The sequence below is a fragment of the Capsicum annuum genome, chromosome 6 (assembly GCF_002878395.1).
Source record: "Capsicum annuum cultivar UCD-10X-F1 chromosome 6, UCD10Xv1.1, whole genome shotgun sequence".
Taxonomy (NCBI): Eukaryota; Viridiplantae; Streptophyta; class Magnoliopsida; order Solanales; family Solanaceae; genus Capsicum; species Capsicum annuum.
Genome location: NC_061116.1, coordinates 191,279,846 through 191,299,662, shown reverse-complemented (window position 1 = coordinate 191,299,662; position 19,817 = coordinate 191,279,846). Strand labels below are relative to the sequence as shown.

The window sequence follows — 19,817 nt, the reverse complement described above, 5'->3', positions numbered from 1 at the left end:
TACCACAAGGACTACTAGCACGGATAACTAAACAAAACACTCCTCCTTACTATCAAGGACGTATTCCTTCCTACTAACTTTCTACCCTGATTCGCATCCTCCACACCTTTTTATTTAGGGTCATGTCCCTCCAATACTTCTTCGGACTATCTCTACCTCGCTTAAATTCATCCATAGTCAACTTCCCGCACTGGACCATGCCTCAACCATCTCAACCTCGCTTCCGCATCTTATCTTCCACTAAAGTCACTCTCACCGTATCTCGGATAACCTTATTTCTAATCTTATCTCTCATAGTAAACCTACACATACATTGCAGCATCCTCGTTCGATACTTTGCCTCGTACAATATAGCTAGTTAAAACCATATATCAATTAATATAAATATTTTGATAAAATACCAACATATAAAATGAAGTAAAAGTGAACGGATGCAGTATAGATATATTTGTCTCACTCAATTATAGTTTTGTCAGTACATTTACATACTTGATATCTTTACACTTTTCGCTCTCTGAAATTAATACCAAGAAAACTTTAGACTAAATGTAGTAAACCTTGTTTAATTTATAATTAATTCAAGACGAATTAATCGAGTCTGATATTTTAAGTGAAAATTTTCAAGCAACAAGGCGAAGTAAGTAGGAGATACTAGTCGAAAGGTTTAAAGGATGTATTCAGAAACCAGAAAATATCTCGGTAAAAGATGATTTAGATATTTCAGTAACAACATACCTAACAAAGTGAGCTCTAGGGAGGGTAGTGTATACACAAACCTTATACCTGTAAAATTTGTGTTAATGGAAATTTGGAAGTATTTATATTCTGTTTTTCCACAGCGTTGTAGAGGTGGTTGAGTATATTAGTTCAACGTGCAAACTACTTCAGTTTATCTACTGCGGACCAAAAAACTCAAAGACCATGAAATCCATACATATTGTGCCCCCCCCCCCCCCCCCCCCCCCCCCCCCCCAAAATCATAAAACCATAATAAAGCCCAACAGAAGTAACGAAAATAGGTTGATTGATAAACCATAAACATAATAAGAGGAAAAAAAAAAAATAATTGGACATCTAACATATCTCCTAACCTTCTACAGATCCAAAAAGTTGTAAGCTTCTTCACCTTCATGATATTCCTCCTCCATGAAATGCTCTTTCTGGAAACAATCGTCTTCAAAGAGGAAGGTTGGGGCTTCTTTATTTTTCTGGGAGTTGCGATCATTTAATCCAATCACTGAAATTATCTTCTCCCTGATGCAATTTCCAACATTATCCATGTTAACCTCCTGAGACTGTACCCCAAGAAGAGAACAACATTCTTCTTGGAAGTTCAAGTCATTGGAGGATAAGATCAGCTGAGCAAGCGTTTTTGCAAGGTCAGGTGCATAATCACACATCTGCGATGGAAAAAAAGATGTTAGCACTTTAGCACCTATCCTAAGTAGTAGCAGTGGATTAATACAAATATACACGCAGATACAAACTATTCCAATATATAGCTAATGTCCGGAATAGAGATTGCGGTAACATCAGCTATTGCCATACTACGTAACCCCCGACAATGGACTAGGTACAGAATTTACAAGGACTCTACAGAACCATAGGAAAGCATATGCACTTCCAGCTAATAAAAATGCTCTGACAAAAGTGAGAACAGCAGTGCTAAACGGATGATGCTTCAAAAGCCACCCCCAGTAAAAAAGAACTATTTCTATGAAGCATTCATCCTCAATGAGGCAATGAGAGTATATTTCTTGCCAACCATTGTTCTTAGTTGTGTTTGAATAACTGTCATCTCTTGTTCAGATTCAATCAGCACTAGTCATATAGAGCTTCAGATGGAGTTTAAAGAATTTAGTGTCTAAAGCATGACTAGTTTGTGTAAGGGAACTACTTAGCCAGATGGGATTACTGAATACTATCTGCTTAGCAACCAATATTTAATGATCCGTATCAAAAGAAAAGCATACAAACTACTTTTCTGCCGCACGTTTGGGTATGGACATTCAAAGAATGCAATATGGATCAAAGAATGGGGGATATTTTGTTCATAGCTAAGCTAATACCAGGAACTAGAAAATGCAATGACCAGACAGAATGCAGAGGAGTAAACAAAATTACCTTAAGTGCACGTCTACTTAGGAGAACCCCTTGATTATTTTCCTTCAAGTCATCCAAAGCACACTTGACAGCTTTTCTAACAAGATTTCGATCAGGTAAACTGTTTTCTGCAACCCACTGTTTTACCTTGTCAGCAAGTTAAGCAAAACACACATGCAAAACAATTCTCATTGTTTGCAAACAATAGGAGTATGTGACCATGTCAATTATCATGGATGTGTATTAGATTATGATGGATATTGTCTATGGTAACAATGGATGGCAATATGAATGTGGAAATCTGGTAGCAGGTTCTCCCATTCCAGCATTACACTACCATCATGATTTGCAATGCTCCGCAGAGCCAACCCATAGCTTTTCCAGTTGATGTTTGTCAATGCATCAAGGGATGACTGAGCAATAGAACAAGATACAAAGTCTTCGAAATATAAGACCTGGAATCAGGCATAGATATCATTAATACAAATCAAAAAACACAAACAAACTCTAGTACTGAAAAGAAAATGGAAAGGCGTGTGAGATACTGGCTCAACTAAAAGAAGACGAGCAAGTAATGCTCAGAGATGATTCTAGGAAACTTCAACAGCACCTCATCAAACAGATACAGGGAACTTAATTTTTAAAAAATTGCTTAAAATATTTTGCTAATTTGAAGATAGTTATTTCAGAAGACTTTGGCTTGACTAACTTAAACTCCAACTGGAGGGAGGTTCGTGGTTAGTAGATAACTTAAAGCCAAAGCTAACTTGTATCACTGTCTACTGGACCAAACCTACTCAAAAATATATCAAACTCCGAACAGATGGCAGTTGAATGTTGGAATCCTCCTTTGTATACTTTTGGCTTAAGTAATATGTGATGTAGAACCCCCTCCACCCCCCCACCCCCCAAACCAACCAAACAACCACCACCACAGAAGGTGAAAGCCTGCGGGAATGGTTTTATGAAATAAGCAAAAGACGCATACAATGTTAGCAGACCAAACATCATCCTGATACCATACAACAACTCTGGATTGATGCTAAGACACACACAGTGCCTTTTAACATGTCTTTGTTCCGTTGAGCTTCCAACATACCTACGGAATATGCGGAAACTACTGTAAGGACTAGAAATTCCTGAAAAAATCAACCTGACTTGGATGATTCACTTAGCGAAAACTTTTGATATCTTCGAATTGTAAGCAATACTTAATTAAACTCAATACCAGAGATCATATCTGTTTACAGTAGATATGACTGGATAATTAACGTATCTTGTTTGGTGTACAATGGGGATACTCTAGATTTTAGAAAATACTTTATTTTTTATTACAATATGATAATCATACTTTCCACATAATTTTTTTCATGATATGTAAGCCTATTATGAACATACATGGAGCCACATGGTCAGTGAGGATAACCCCAACTTGCTTGGAATTGAGACATAGTTGTTGTCTCAAGATGACCATAAAGAAAAAGATCAACATACTGACCCTCAAAATTTGAAAATATTTCAGTTACTACAACAACAGACCCAGTATATTCCCACAAAGTGAGGTCTGGGGAGGGTAAAATGTATGCAGTCCATACCACTACCTCCGAGGAAGTAGAGAGGTTGTTTCCAATAGACCCTCGGCTCAAGATAGAGAATAGTATACCAAGGTCGTAATGAGACATGAAACAGGTTGTATAGCATAACAGCAATAAGAGATAAAAAAATAAGAACACTAAGTCTCAAAGAAATGGGAAATAAGAGAAATACGAACAATACGGAATATGAAATAAGAACATAGATACCCATGTGGTAGTAACATGCCCTCACAGGCCTAAACCACCCACCACACTCAAACTCCCCTATCACCTAGCGATTACCTACACACTCACCCTAGCCGTCTACCCTAATCCGCGACCTCCACACTTTCCTGTCTAGGGTCATGTCCTCAGTAATCTGAAGCAGTTCCATGTCATGCCTAATCACCTCCCTCCAGTATTTCTTAGGCCTACCTCTACTCCTCTTGAAACCATCCAAAGCTAGCCTCTCACACCTCCAAACAGGGGCATCCGTGCCCCTCCTCATCACATGTCCAAACCATCTCAACCTTTCTTCTCGCATCTTGTCCTCCACCGAAGCCACTCTCACCTTCTTCCGGATAATCTCATTCCTAACTTTATCCTCTCTAGTTAGTCCACACATCCAACGCAACATTCTCATTTCCGCCACCTTCAATCTTTGAATATGGGAGTTCTTGACTGGCCAACACTACGCTCCATACAGCATGGCCGGACGGACTGCCACTCTGTAGAATTTGCCTTTAAGCTTAAGTGGTACCTTCTGATCACACAACACTCCCGAGGCGAGCCTCCACTTCATCCAACCTGCGTCAATACGTTTAGTGACATCCTCATAAATCTCGCCATTTCCCTGAATCACAGACCCCAGATACTTAAAACTATCCTTCTTACAAACATCCTGAGAATCCAACAACAACACCACATCGTCCTCCTGACTCGAGTCACTAAACTTGCATTCCAAATACTCCGTCTTGGACCTACTCAACCTAAACCCCTTAGATTCAACAGTTTGCCTCCAAACCTCCAATTTCTCATTCACACACCCCCGTGTCTCATCAATCAGCACTACATCATCCGCAAATAACATACACCACGGTACCTTACCTTGAATACTCCGCGTCAACACATCCATCACCAACGCAAAAAGGAACGGGCTAAGAGTCGATCCCTGATGCAAACTTGTCTCGACCGGAAAATGCCCTGAGTCTCCTCCTGCCGTCCTCACCCGAGTCTTTCCTCCATCGTACATGTCCTTAATTGCTCTGATGTACGCCACCGGAACTCCTCTCACCTCTAAGCATCTCCAAAGAACCTCCCTAGGGACTTTGTCATACGCCTTCTCCAGATTGATGAACACCATATGCAAATCCCTCTTCCTTTCCCTAAACTGCTCCACCAATCTTCTCATCAGGTGGATTGCCTCTGTCGTCGAGCGTCCAGGCGTAAAACCAAATTGATTCTCCGAAATGGACACTACCCTCCTCAACCTCCGCTCAACCACCCTCTCCCAAATCTTCATAGTGTGGTTCAACAGCTTAATACCCTTATAGTTATTGCAACTCTAAACGTCACCCTTGTTTTTATATAACGGAATCAACGTACTTCATCTCCAAGCCTCAGGCATTCTCCCTGTCTTGAAAATGGCGTTGAACAAATCAGTCAACCACCTTAAGCCTACCCCACCAGCATACTTCCAAAATTCCACCGGAAACTCGTCAGGCCCCGTCGCCCTACCTCTCCGCATCTTACGAATATCCTCTCTAACCTCCTCTACCATAAAACGTTTACAGTAACCGAAATCACGGCTCTCCTCCGAGCTCTCCGACTCCCCTAACACAATGCCTCTGTCCCCATCCTCATTTAAAAGTCTATGAAAATACTCCTGCCATCTCTTCTTAATGTGCTCATGTTCCACCAAAACTCTACCGTTCTCCCCCTTAATGCACTTCACTTGATCGAGGTCACGCCCCTTCCTCTCCCTAGCCTTAGCAAGCCTATACAACCTATTTTCCCCCCTTTCTCCTCCAACCCCACGTATAAGCTCTCAAACGCCACTTTTTTAGCAGCCGTAACAGCTAACTTAGCCTTACTCCTTGCAACTTTGTAATCCTCTCTATTCACCCGCTTCTTCTCTTCATCCTTACTCTCAATCAACTTAACATACGCCATTTCTTAGTCTCCACTTTCTTCTTAACTTCTTCATTCCACCACCAGTCCCCCTTATGTCAACCTGCCCGACCCCTCGAAACACCCAAAACCTCTCTAGCCATCTCCCGGATGCAGCTGGCCGCTTTATCCCACATGACATCCACATCCCCCTACTCTCCCACACCCCCAAACCTACCACCTTCGCCCCTATCTCCATCGCACTAACTGGCGTCAAGCTACCCCACCTAATTCTAGGCCGCCCCTCCAGCCCTACTCTTCTTGCTCTTTCTGATACACAAGTCTATCACCAGCAGCCTGTGCTGAGTCGACAGATGTTCACTCGGAATGACTTTACAATCCTTACAGAGAACCCAATCCCTCTTCCTAAGCAGCAGAAAGTCAATCTGAGTCTTGGTTGATGCGCTTCGAAAGGTAATAAGGTGGTCCTCCTTCTTCGTTAAGCTCGAGTTCACAACCACCAGCCTGAAGGCCCTTGCAAAATCCAACAGAGCAACTCCCTCACCATTTCGTTCACCGAAACCAAACCCTCTATGCACCTCATCATAACCTCCCGAAGAAACTCCAATGTGCCCATTGAAGTCCCCCGCTATGACAATCTTCTCCGAGCTAGGCACGCTTCTCACCACCTCATCCAAAGCCTCCCAAAAACTCGCTTTCACCTCCTCTCCCAAGCCCACCTGCGGCGCATACGCACTATACACATGCAGCGTAAACCCCCCTATGATCAACTTAATTGTCATCAGCCTATCACTGACCCTCTTAACCTCCACCACCTGCCCTCTTAGCTCTTCATCGACTAAGATGCCCACTCCATTACGACGCCTCTCACCGCCTGAGTACCACAACTTGAAACCATCCACATCCCTGGCCTTAGTACCTACCCACTTAGTCTCCCGAACACACGCAATATTAATCCTACTACTCACATAAATAGCTCTCTACTCCATGATATACAGGAAGTTGCACATAAATCTTGGCCTCCATACACCACAGGGCGCACGAGGTTCTTCACCTTGTGCTCCATGCTTTATGTAAAAACCAGAGATTTATTTTCCTGATAAAAGAACCCTGAAAATCGGAATTCCGAAGACATTAAACAATGCATATCTAAGATATTATCATTAGCTTTCAATCCATGCATTCTAGGACAACAAATGAACTTGACAACAAATGAACTCGAACTTATATGCGACAAGACATCTATACAGTGAAAACTATTATCTATATTTGATACAACATAGCCTATAAAGCGCATGCTGGAATCCAAACATTTTTTATAGTTTTAAGAGCTTTATTTAATTAATAATCTAAAGCATACCTCTGTTTTCATGTCTTGTTCCCTGATGCAGGAAGAAGGAACTAGTTCAGACATCTCACTGATAATCACCACAGCTTCCACCACCTGGCTATTGCCCTGAGAACTTCCTGAAGAGTTAGCAACCCCAGTTCCAACCTTTAGGTTTTCCCTGAAATAAGAAACTAGAACTTTACATACAAGCTTGTCTCAATGCACTATACATTAATTTTTTTGTTTTTGGCTCTGGACCACAGTTGCCTCTCCAAAGATCTTATATGAGATGTTGGAATTTTATACATACCATATGATCCGTTGCAATTTCTAGCTTTGAACCACCAATAGATCTTAACTAAACAATGTTAGCAAACTTAAATCCTCCTATATCAAAATATAGAAGGAGCCAATTGAACTGTCAACCAGATTATAGAAAACTTGAGTTTAAGTTGCTGTGATCAATCGTCTTGCCTCTACTTCTCCTTCACTCTACTTCCATGGCTTGAGCTCTAGCACTCCCTTTTATGTTTAGCTCTAATTTTCTATCACCTGGTCCAGTGCATCCCATATTTCTCTTTTCCATCTTCACTCAACCTAAACTATTTGTCTAGACCAGTCTTTTAAGAAGGTAAATTTACAAATTGTACGTTTCAGAAAAATAATGCACTAATTAACATGACACTGAAGAAACATAATGAACAGTCAGAGATACTAACAAACCACACAAGAAAGCGTGAAGAAATGCAAATGTTGAATCTTTTTAATGGGCAAATTGCAGAATGAAAGGACTAATTTAAAGATGTAGATGCAACAGTCTATGTAAAGCAAAGAAAGGACAAAGGTCAGCGAAACCATGTCAAAGTGGACAACGAAAAAACAAAAAATAGCATTGCCAAGTAATATTTGTTATCTTTTTATTTTAGCAACTGAAGGGGAGCCTAGGAGTAACTAGTAAAGTTGTTGTCATGTGACCAGGAGGTCACGGGTTCAAGCCTTGGAAACAGCCTCTAGCAGAAATGCAAGGTAAGGCTGCGTACAATACACACTTGTGATGGGGTCCTTCCCCGGACACCGCGCATAGCAGTAGCTTTAGTTTTTCTTAAAAAAAGAAAAAAATTTAGCAACTAAGAATTATTATTTCAACATGTGGAAGTTAGAACTATTAACACATTACCTCCACCCTTCAACAAAAAGTAGATGTCAGAATGCATCATTCATCAGCCAAAATGTAGCACCTTTCTAGTACTCACCCAACTGAGAAGCGAGTTTGGTGCTTACGAACATAATCCTTGAGTCCCAATTTCAAGCATTTTATGCTTTCAACAGGAGAATACACAGAGCTGCCCTCGATTACCAGAATACGACTTCCAATCTGTGATCCCAAAGAGTCATCACCACCTACTAAGAGTTCCATTACAACTTTCTGTAAGAAAGAAACAAACTATCAGCCACAGAGGTAGTGGTTCTAGCTATTTCCTAGGAAACAGGATAACGAAAACATAAGCTCTTTAAATACAATAAGGCCAAGGAGCATGGGTAAAATGATATAAAAGCTTAACATATTTGAATCTTAATGCGATTCTGATAACTGACAGAAAAATTCTTGACATGGTGAACCCATCCAAAAACTAAACACTAGCATTTGGTAGGTCCATAGTTGATATTGTATCCTATTTGAACTGTCTGAGCAGTTAGATCCAGCTAAGGTAAGAAAGTGTCGCGGCTGCTCCGCTGCGCTGCGCTGCAGTCTCATGAACTGAACTTTGCTCTGCTAGTGGTTTTTATATGGCACAAGTAACCGAATGTGTCGTAGAAGCGGAAGACTGCTGAAACTGCGTGAAACCCGCACAAGGGTTTATGTACAATGAACGGGCAAACCCTTCTGGGTTGTATCCAAAGATATGGAAAGAGATGTTTTTATGTCAGCAACAGAAGCCCAAGCTTATGGAATTGTTGATCTTGTAGCGGTTCAATGAAATAACATGGATACTTAGTAGCTATCATTATATCAACCAAGTCACATTTGCTTTTGAACTATGAGAGGGTCTATAGAGGAGATAATTGCATTTGATTTGAATATAAAGCATTTCAAGAAAAGTAATGCACTAACCGGAACCTTCAAAAGGATCATCTGCATAAAATGCCATGGAAAACTGTAGTTAACGGAAATTTCCTTATAATTTGAGAAATCATTGGTAGAATCAGCTGATAGACATGAAAACTGCACCTTTTGAAGAAAGCAAGTAACCTCTGCCAATAAGTCATCAAGGCTTTTGGATATTGATACTGATACTTCAGTCCCACTGCAAGGTATAACTAATTAACCATGTGCTGAAAGACCGAAGCATAGAACGGGAAGCATGGGCACGGTCAAGAGAAAATTAACATAAGATTAGCATTACGTGGATGGAGCCCCTGAAAGTGTTATACCTGAATTTGGCACCATTCTTTGCAGTTGATGGTAGCTTTGTCAGTGTCCCAACAGAATTAGATTCTTTTAGATTTAAGTTTAAATTGTGAATCTCACTATCAGATACGCCTGCAACTTTCATCCCTCAGTTTAAAATACCAAATATTCTCAATCCAATGAGATGATTGGAGTACTTTGAACTTAACGTAATTGTCAAAAGTAACAAATATGCTTTATAGGTGAATTATATAAACCTGTCATCATGAATATAATTCTATCCAAATATCATTCTTCCAAAGCAGTACCAACAGATTATTACTAGTAGATAGTGAGCACCCTAAGCTAAACTGCGCGAGCTTGATTGGAATTTCTTAAGTTGAATTACAGCATAAAGTTCAATGAACTGCCAAACTGTATCAATTCCCCTTTTTTTGTGGATACATCCTATCAGAAGACATTACATATGAACATGTATTCTCTCACTAAAGTTTAATGACTAAGGAACTGTATCATTCAAGACGTGACTTGACAGGATTCAGTGCAGAGTTAGCGATGAGAGCTTTCAGTAAAAAGCTGATCCCAATTTGCCATAAAGAAAATGTGGACTTGCTTTATTGGTAATGCCTCTTTTCATTTAAAGATTTCAAGGTTCTGAGACTGTTTGAATAGGAAGACCGAAAATGTTTTGCCATTAGTTTAACCTATAAGTATCTCCAGCTTTAGAACAATCCCTCTAATCTTCCGCTGTAAAGTTCATTGAGTATCACATCCCTCAAAGGACAAAGGAAAAAGTAGTATTAGCTAGAGTAATGTGTGTGCAGACTGTCATTTACAAACTGCCACCAAAGCATAGACTAATTGAACTGCACTACAAATAAACCACATCTCAGCCCCTACAAGTTTTAGAAAACTAAAGTAAAGTAGCGAAGTTCAGAGGAGCAGAAGGCAAGCAAGTAGTTCATCCTTTGAAGTTGAAGTAGTTACAGTACTTCATTGATACAACTTAATTTTTACATCAAAAAAGGGGCAGTCCGGGCATTAAGCTTGTGCTATGCACGGGGTTTAGGGAAAGCCCGGACCACAAGGGTCTATTGTGCTCAGCCTTACACTGCATTTCTGCAAGAGGTTGCTTCCACAGCTCGAACCCGTGACCTCCATGGCAACATTTTCATATATAAAAATATATTTACGAAACTTCTCAATTTTTGTCCTAAAACAAAATTTGACCAAGAAAAAGAATTATTCATCAAGAAGGGCACACTTACTTGTAGTTGCAAGATAAAGCATCCCATCTGCAATGTGAAGATACACTATATTATCAGCACACTCACAGGCCGTAGAACAAAACTTATGGAAGGCTTTTAATTGTATCTTCCAGGCAGGATAACATAAAAGGCAGAGACACAAAATCTTGAGCCGCAATACCTGTGAAACGCCGTGAGCAGAATAATTAAAAATTGAACTCTAATGGTAGTCACTTATTTTTCATCTCTTTAGCTGTTTTCCATTTTCTTGTTCGGCAACCATGGGAGTTAAACAGAGACATTTATGCAACCAGATCACTGGCTGAAATGTTCTGGCACTTAGCCACTAGAATCGTCATATTTCTTTCTCTTCCATCTCACCCCAAAATACTCTCCTCTTTTTCAGCTTCCTACTCTGTTAGCTCAATCTGGAGAACAATGTTCCAAGTATCCTCAAGTTGTGCATCCAATTATGCTTCATATCCAAGAGATGGAGTAGAAGGTGACTTTTTCTAGCGCTTTAATCAGCATTTTAGTCAGCCAGAATAAAGTCCAGAGTCATGGATTATATGCAACATGCACCATCTAGGAACCACATGAACAAATGATCTCGGTGTTGTGTATAAACAAGAGAATAGATCATTACTTCCCTTGTCCCAAAATATGTGTCATTCTTCGCTTCTCAATAGTCAATCTTACTAATCTTCGAAGCTAAATTGGATTAGCTTAGATCAAATCCATATTTTAGAATTAACATTTCAATATTCAAAAACTATACAAAAAGTACTATAAGTTGCAATTCTTATCATATCAATGTGGTGAAAAAATATATATCTTAAAACGTTAATCAAAATTCTTTTAGTGTGAGTTCTTGTTTCTTTCATTTGTACGATACACAAATATGTTTAGATGAGAGCTCTGTGTCTATTGAACCTTGAACCAAAGCTATTTGCACTTCAGTTACAACTAATGTGACAAATATAACTCGGGAAACAATAGTCAAAACATAACAAGCATGTAATTGCCAAATGCTTACCCCATTGATTAGCTAGAATAGGGTCATTTCTGTATTTCAAATACTGATAGTCCTCCAGTTTGCTCCCAACACCGGTATCAGAAACTGTTCATGAGAAAATTCATTGATTCATTATCATAGATTCTGCTAACTGCATCAAAAAAATATAGCAAACTGCAATTCGAAGTTACTACTCCGTATTCTGTTTCTTAAACGCGAAATCATTTCCCTTCCCTATTCCAAGCAAAAAAAATCATTGAAAATTTGAACTACACAGATTAGCATGGACAAACCACTTGTTAAGTTGCAACTCTGACTTATTTGAGCTCTCAACTAAAAGCTATAAATAGCTAGTGTTGTAAATTAATCCCACAATGACAGCTACGCAAACCGAAGCCAGTCCCAAGCCCAGAAAAAGGAGTAGAATCACTGTCAGTTGAAGGCCATGGTAAAATAGATTAAATAAAATCCTTTGAATTCTGGAGAAGAGAATGAATTTATTATACTGATTATATTTGGAGAAAAAAAAAATTGCACACAGATGTGAATTTCATAAATCCAGCTAAAAACTAGTCAATGTGTCTTCAAATTGAATCATTTCGAGGTGACACGTGTTCTATGCCATCATAGACATCCATTAGAGGTAAAAATCACACTTGAAATATCTTATAACACACCTCAAGCCAACATTTGATTATTTCGTTTTCCTACCTGATAATTGGTGATAGTTGAGTTAGAAAACTCGCAGACCTGATATGATAGTTCTTCATGTATGAAACACGAAAAGCTGAGATACTTTAGGTATGTTTTTAATCCTTTACTCTATCCATAATTACGTCATACATTGATACAACAGATAGGAGTTTCTAAACGGAGAGTCAATTAGAAATGTGTGTGTGCGCGCGCGCGTGCCCATATTTAGGAACACGCATATACACAGTAGTTCACATATGGAGAGAGAAATCGCCTGAAATTCGAACGAGCGGGAGGCCAAATCGAGAGACGGGGGTCAACTTCACGGTTAATCTGCAGAGATAATCGGCCATGCGGCATCGTTGAACGGCGCAGAAAATGAGCTGCAAAAAGTGTGAAACTGGGGTGAATAAATTTTAAGTAATGCCAAGCCAAAAAAAGTGTATTAGAAATGAGAAAAAATTTCACATGTTTATAGAGCATTTTCACAGAGGAGATTTCCATTTCCATTTCTGCTGTAGTTGCAGTATGCAGAGTACTCTATACCCCGCCAATTGCAACAATCATAACCTGGAGCTCTCTGCCTTAGGGGTATGCTTTATCTTGCCGCTTACGCTTAAACAATAAATAAATAAATAAATAAATAAATAAATAAGGGAAAATAATTTACGGTTTTCCAAAACAAAGTCAAGCAATTTATAATCTTAAATTATTGACATCAGAAAAAACAATACTACCCATTATGCCTTTGTGACAATGAATGAACCTACCATCAGTATAAATTTTTTAAAAAAAAAAAGAGAGAGAGATAAAGAAAGAAGTTAATTGTATGCATATTAATTTGAGTTAACAATTTCATGAGCTGAATATGAGAAGCCTGTGAGAAATTGAGAAAAGGCAAAATGATGAAAATATGTAATGTGGTGTGAAATATATAATTGTTTCTTCCAATTTATACTTGTGTATAATTTTCTTCTTGATTATCAAATGACATCAACCATAACTGATCCCCTTGCGGTTAATTTTAAAATTACCTAACGGTGTTTGAATATCCATATTGAAACGACTGTCACCCTGTTGCAAAGTTGCTCCTCGTTTTTTGACAAGACTAGCGGATAGAGTTTACAAGAACAACATACGCAGTTTAATTCCACGCGTGATGTTATTTACAAGAAAGTGCACGCCGCTATGAATAACACAAAAGGAAGAACAAAGAGAAATCTGCACACCAAGATGATCAACTCTGGAAAAGAGTGACCATCTATGCTAGCAAGAGTTCAAAGAGAAAATTAATGGAAAAGACAACTTAAATTAAAATTATCAAGAAGGTCCAGACTCCAGAACCACCTAAAACACAGAAAATGTTAGTTAATCAGACAACAGCGCCGCATATGTTACAGTTGGTTTGTCAATCTCTCCCATCATCTAACCATAAACTAGAGTCTACAAGAATGAGAAACAGCGGACAGAGGAAAAAGAACAGGGAATAGAGTGGAGGGGAGGGGAGGAGAGATATTTTAACTCCTAAAGACAACTGAAAAACTAAAAGAACATAAAACAAAAAGGCCATGCTGTACTATCTTTAATCCTTCAAGGTATCCAAAAAGCCCTGCAACTCCTTTAAACCTTCTGCAGATATGCTCCTATGCACCCTTCCGCGTGGCACAACCAAGTTGGGAGGCGGCTGCTTTTGAAAACACACCACAACCACAGATAAATTGTCACCACTCTTTCTTTTCAGAGCCTCATCAATGAGATCTTTGCAGCACATCACTGGATTATTGTGTTCCTGAAGCCTTCGACGAGCAAAGTCCACAGCATTTTGGCTCATGAAGACATCCCATATACCATCACAGCCTAGTATGAGAAACTCGTCCTCTTCTGTAAGTCTGGTGCTCATGACTTCAGGTTCTCCACTAAGGGGACCGCCATCAATAGATTTTAATCCTTCCAGGTGCCAATCTCCTAAAGCACGAGCCACATTCAGTTGTCCATTCAGGTAGCCATCATACACATATCCTCCAGAAGCTTCAATGCGCTCCTTTTCCCTAAAACAACCAGGTTTGTGATCTCTCGACATCTCAATAGCTTTACCACGGTGACAAAGTACGGCTCTACAATCTCCTGCATTTGCCACAACCAGCGAACTGCTTTCCATGCAAAAGATCAAAGCAAAAGTTAGATAAGATATTTAAGGGACCCCTTTCATTTTATAGCAAAGAAAGCATATGGGTACCGGGAGTAGTTCAATGCAGTTATCAAAAAAATTATTCACATATTACAGGCAAATGAACAAGAAGCCACGGTGCTCGTGGTAACAGATGCATCTTTTACAGAAAATTAGATTACACCTCCCTCGGAGAAATACAATATTGAATGTAGATGACACTATAAACTCATATTGAAATATATACAAGTAGCTTTGTGCCACAATTTTCAACTTATATCATCAGATTCATCACTACCAGGTTGAGAAAGATGTAACCCAAACCAGAAAAATACAAGTCCTGACTTAAAGAGCTTCCACAAGGATATTTAATCAAAGTTCCTATGCATAAAACTTAGTACAAGTTCCAGCCTTCGCGGCCCTTCAGTAGAGTAACTCAGCAAACTGGCAGGATAGAGGTAAGTAGGTAGGGAGGTACACGAACAATACAGGACACAGGCAGGATTGAGGTAGAAAAGCAGTGCAAATGTTATAGGTGAAAAGACACAGAATTCCCACAAATTAATAGCATTGAATTGCTTCCAAATTAAACTCACCCTGAACCTGGTTTAGTCCCAATCCCCACATCCAAAAAAATGAAAAAAAAAAAGTGGAAATTAAACAGCACAACAGATGATTAATTTTCTCTTCAATGGAGAGCAAGTGAACCTTCCAATAACAAGGGCAGCCAAAGCAGTGGTACCAGAAGCAAGATCAGCATCCAAGGTGCAGGCTTCTGCAAAAGCAGTATCAGTTTGCAAAAATGCAGCAGAAATTGCCCTATCAATCTGCCTTGGGAAGTCTTCATCCTCGGCAATAAACCTTGGTAAATGGTTGCAAGCAAAGTCAGCTGCATGCTTTCCTCCATGTCCATCAAAAACCTTGCAGTAATATGAACAAGGTTGAGATTTAATACATCAAAAAGATTTTTTACTATATCCACCATAGATGCCCATGCAAAATGTTGTAAATCTAAAAAAGTTCCTAAATTTGAAATATTTCTTTCCGTCAGCCTTGCATAAGTAACCACAATTCTTGATGTTACTTCAGGCTCCAAAGAAACACTAGTTCAAGGAATATTCAAAGCAACTGCTGAAAAGATAATGATATGAAACACACAAAATGGGTAAATAAGCAACTCTATTTTTTTTGATAAATAAGCAACTCTATGAACACACTAATCAGCTTGAAACTTCTTTATCGGCATTCAGCTCCAGTATTGTCTTGGTGGTGGCAGCATAATGACTAGTTAATGGCTGTTCATCTTTCAATCACCAAACAGTACATGCTTGAAATGATTTTACTGATATCTCTTCTTCTATTTTTTTTTTGGTTTAAATGAAGTAAAATAGTTTTACTGATATCATTAGTTTTGAGTACGATAAAAAACTTTCTAGGTCCTTCCTCTGTGGAGAATAAAGTGGCCTTGCAATGAGAGCTTGAGCAAAAAAAAGCCTTATAACTTTCCTTTCCTTCCCATATCTCAGTTCTATCAAAATACCCAGCTGGCCATGGGAAGAAAAATAACATCAAAAACTTAAAACATAAGGTTTCTGACCATTTATTTCATCAGTACATTCCCTACTGTCAATGCATGCAGAGTTAAAAGGGCTACCTGCCATCTACAAATTCTAACCAAGTTCCATGAAATCAGAGCCATTCCCACCAAATTATTTAAGAAATAAAAGAACTTGTACCAAAAAAAAATCAGTTTGTTTTGAAACTTCAGAAACCCCATTGTTTGTGCTGCTTTCCTCCCTTTCTATTTGAATTTTTGTGACTTATGACCCTCAGGTATTGACAGTTAATTCTTTCTTGTTAGTTCGCTATCTGGACTGGGAGAGTGGATCTACAGCTACTTACATAGCACTAGTATTGATTTATAGTATTGATTTATACTTGTGTAATGCTAACATGAACAAACACATCAAATCAACATAAGGGTACCAAATAAGTCTGAATGTCGAGGTCTCAAAAATATAATTACAATAAGAAATAAAAAAGTTAGCACAATGCTCATTGAACCAGGGAATTAAGCTGCAGCAATCAGGCATTGCCTTCCCTGTCAAAGTGCTGAATAACTATAACATAATATATTCTCGAATATGTGGAGCTACAGTTGCCACTGTATGTAATTAAATACTCCCTCCGTCTCAAATTATGTGTCATCATTTCCTTTTTAATCCGTCTCAAAATAAGTGTCGCCTTTCCTTATTTGGCAACTTTTTAAAGGCAGAATTATCCTTTTACCCTTATTGGTCCCACTTAATTAAAAAAAAAGATATTGGCACATTTTTTGATAAAGGATAATTTGGTAAACTTTACCAAGTCTTCCCTTATTTCTTAAACTCCGTGCCCGGTCAAATGGCGACACATAAAATGGGACGGAGGGAGTAATATTTTTCCTGTAAGTTAAAAAAAAAAAAGGAGCCCCGTGCACTAAAGCTCCCGTTGTGCACAGGAACCGCAAGGGTTTATTGTACGCAGCCTAAGTTTCATATAGTGCAAGAGTGGAGAAAAGTTATTACCCCGTAGAAGGCATGAGTCCCTTCATTAGCACCAGTTGATCTAGAGTGGCTCATAAAATTGTCGGTACACACATACACATCTTCCATGCTTGACCGAGATCCAATGTCAGCCCAAGCACCCGAGCGAAGTACAGGAATGTACTCTGTTGCATGATCACCCACTGCTCTTGGTTCAAGAGGAACATCTGATAACTTGGCTCTCACCTGGTAAATCTCCACTCAAAACTTCAATACACATCAAGAAAATACAAAATCACCAAAGATCATACAAATGTTGAAAGTTTCAAGTTCTTCAGCCAGCAACTAATTCAAAGAGAGATAAAAATAAGAGGTAACAGACCATAATATCCAGATAAAGAGACCATAATAGTTGAAATTTTAATATTTCAAAAAACTACCTTATTAAGAATTTTCATTTAGACCTAGGACAAAAAAAAATTGAGAAAGAGACCTAGGACAAAATTCATATAAGATAAAAGGAAGAGGTATACTTTTCAGAGAGAATACAAGCAAGAACCCCTGAAAATAACATTCTCCTAATAGATGATACTCAAATCAAACATGAATTAACTTTTTTTAAGAAAGAAATCAGGCATGGATTAATATCATTCACTTCACTATATTAGCAAGAAGTTACCATTGTTTCCAACCATGACATCACAACCATAAATGTTCCCAGAAGACCAACACATTAAGCTCCTACTTTTACTTTAGATATATAAAAACACTTCCACAACAACAACATACCCAGTGTAATCCCACAAGTGAGGCCTGGGGAGGGTGGTGTGTAGGCAGCCTTACTCCTACCTTGAGAAGGTAGAGATGTTTATAGTAGACCCTCAACTCAAGTAAAGCATATCAAAAATCAAGTATGTAAAGCAAATACCATAATGAAGAATCTAAACCAAAAACAATGGAAAAGAGAACAAAAAAAAATTATGATAACAAAGACGAGACAATAAAATTGAAGAAAAAGATAGTAGACTGTGTCTATCCCCAAACCTCCAGCTTATGTTCATACAAGGCCCTCGTCTTTCACTTTCTCTTAATCTCTAAATCCATTATCAAAAGCTTATGTTGAATTGTAATACCCACTCGGAATAACCTTGCAGTCCTTACAATATATAGAAATTCTTCGTGCCCGTAAATTCCAACTTTTTATTTTCTGCAGCCTTAAACACAATTGGACATGTCCAATACCAAATGCTTCCACACATCTCCCCATAAGACAAGCAAACAGTCACTGAACAGAATAACTTCTATTTTTCTTCAGAATACATATGATAACCTTCCTAACTTTGGTTGCTATCTTTATAAGTCAAAGTCATACCACCACCAAAATTTCAAAAACATTTATTAATATAAGCAATCAAACATCCATACCATAATAAAACACACAACAAACAAAACAAAACAGAGAAGTACTTATTTTGTTCCTTTTTGCACTAATACAACTAACCCAAATCATCTACATTAAACAGCAAAATAAGAAACTAAACTTCAATGTACTCAAAAATTCACCTTTTATAGTAACAAATTAAGTTTTTCAAACACCGGATCTAACGTAATTGCACTAACACAACTCAATTAGCAAAAAAAAAATCATATATATTTGATATAAAGAAGAGAAATTTACCAAAGAGGGATGTCGAACAAGTGACTTAGCGTGTAAACGGTTGCCCCCAGCAAGTGGGTTGGGCGGCTTACTATTGCTGGAGCTCCCATTCCCTATGCTACAATTATCAAACATCAATTTAGTTTCTTCCATAGTTGATTGTGTGAACCATAACTGTTGGTAGGGCAAGAAAAACAAGAGAATCAAAGTAGAAATTGTGGGGAAAATTAGGGATCTTTGTTGTAATTATGAATAAATTTAGGGTTTTAAGGGGAGCGGGAAAGGAGGGGTTAGAGGGGTGTGGGAGGAAACAGAGAGATTTAGGGATTTGATTGATTGTAATTGGTTTTGGGGATTTTTCTCATCAGCCTTATTTTTGAGGTGGGGACGGTGCTTCCTTTGACTATATGGGTCGGTTCGGATCGGATCCGTCGGATAAGGATGAGAATTTTGAGAAAAAGTATAAGATTATTTTATTTTGTATTTAATAATAAATATTTTATTATTTATTATACCAGCGTCCATCTTTGCTTTAATTTATATATATGTGATTTTGAATCAATACGAAATTTCTGAATTTTATAATTTTAAATTAAAATGTAATTTTATTTTGTGGCGTTAGACATGTGACATGAAAAATTTATATTAAAGAGTTACTAAAAAAGAAAAAATATTAATTTTTAAATTGAAATGGATGAAATTTTTCGTATAGAAGATGAGATGAATAATCGCATGAGATTTGAGATATCTCTTTCACAACCGAACAACCTCTAAAAGAATAAATGAGTAATAATCTTCTTATATCATCAATAATATTTATAGCATGTTTGAGATTGCTTATTTCCCGAAATAAGCACTTATTTTGAAGAAAAAATATTTTTTTTTAAAAAGGGTGTTTGGTAAACTTTCAAAAGAGCTTTTAAAAATAAGCAGAAGCAGTTTTTCTGCTTCTAAAAAAAAGCAGAA

The 19,817-nt window shown here is 38.2% G+C and overlaps 2 protein-coding genes across 7 annotated transcripts; both read right to left on the bottom strand.

Moving 5' to 3' along the window:
- Positions 1–767: 767 nt before the first annotated feature.
- On the bottom strand, positions 768–13,191 carry LOC107872805 (type 2 DNA topoisomerase 6 subunit B-like). Of its 6 annotated transcripts, XM_016719416.2 has the most exons (12): positions 12,971–13,182; positions 12,777–12,885; positions 11,831–11,914; positions 10,816–10,842; positions 9,571–9,679; positions 9,368–9,443; positions 9,251–9,271; positions 8,391–8,563; positions 7,168–7,315; positions 2,365–2,558; positions 2,125–2,251; positions 768–1,400 (listed from the first exon to the last, which is right to left on the bottom strand). In XM_016719416.2, exons 1-12 carry the CDS (start codon positions 13,010–13,012, stop codon positions 1,095–1,097), a joined length of 1,416 nt encoding a protein of 471 aa, XP_016574902.1. In that variant the 5' UTR covers positions 13,013–13,182; the 3' UTR covers positions 768–1,094. The 6 variants fall into 6 exon arrangements, with proteins under 6 accessions (XP_016574902.1, XP_016574901.1, XP_047269592.1 ...); XM_016719415.2 differs by having other exon boundaries at positions 9,251–9,443; positions 12,971–13,191; XM_047413636.1 differs by lacking the exons at positions 9,571–9,679; positions 12,971–13,182 and having other exon boundaries at positions 9,251–9,443; positions 12,777–12,834.
- Positions 13,192–13,791: 600 nt separating this feature from the next.
- On the bottom strand, positions 13,792–19,223 carry LOC107872807 (probable protein phosphatase 2C 57). Its single transcript, XM_016719421.2, has 4 exons — positions 18,873–19,223; positions 17,237–17,440; positions 15,378–15,589; positions 13,792–14,649 (listed from the first exon to the last, which is right to left on the bottom strand). Exons 1-4 carry the CDS (start codon positions 19,002–19,004, stop codon positions 14,085–14,087), a joined length of 1,113 nt encoding a protein of 370 aa, XP_016574907.1. The 5' UTR covers positions 19,005–19,223; the 3' UTR covers positions 13,792–14,084.
- Between the last annotated feature and the right edge of the window lie 594 nt (positions 19,224–19,817).

Bases quoted from the DNA above. Each gene is read 5' to 3' on its own strand.
- LOC107872805 (XM_016719415.2), bottom strand. From the start codon at position 13,012: ATGGAAATGGAAATCTCCTCTGTGAAAATGCTCTATAAACAT. The intron at 10,843-11,830 runs GTAAGCATTTGG...TTCACATTGCAG, and splicing joins TATTCTAGCTAATCAATGGG to ATGGGATGCTTTATCTTGCA. The intron at 1,401-2,124 runs GTAATTTTGTTT...TTTCCATCGCAG, and splicing joins TAAGTAGACGTGCACTTAAG to ATGTGTGATTATGCACCTGA.
- LOC107872807 (XM_016719421.2), bottom strand. From the start codon at position 19,004: ATGGAAGAAACTAAATTGATGTTTGATAATTGTAGCATAGGGAATGGG. The intron at 17,441-18,872 runs GTAAATTTCTCT...GAGATTTACCAG, and splicing joins TTGTTCGACATCCCTCTTTG to GTGAGAGCCAAGTTATCAGA. The intron at 15,590-17,236 runs GTAATAACTTTT...TATTACTGCAAG, and splicing joins GGACTCATGCCTTCTACGGG to GTTTTTGATGGACATGGAGG.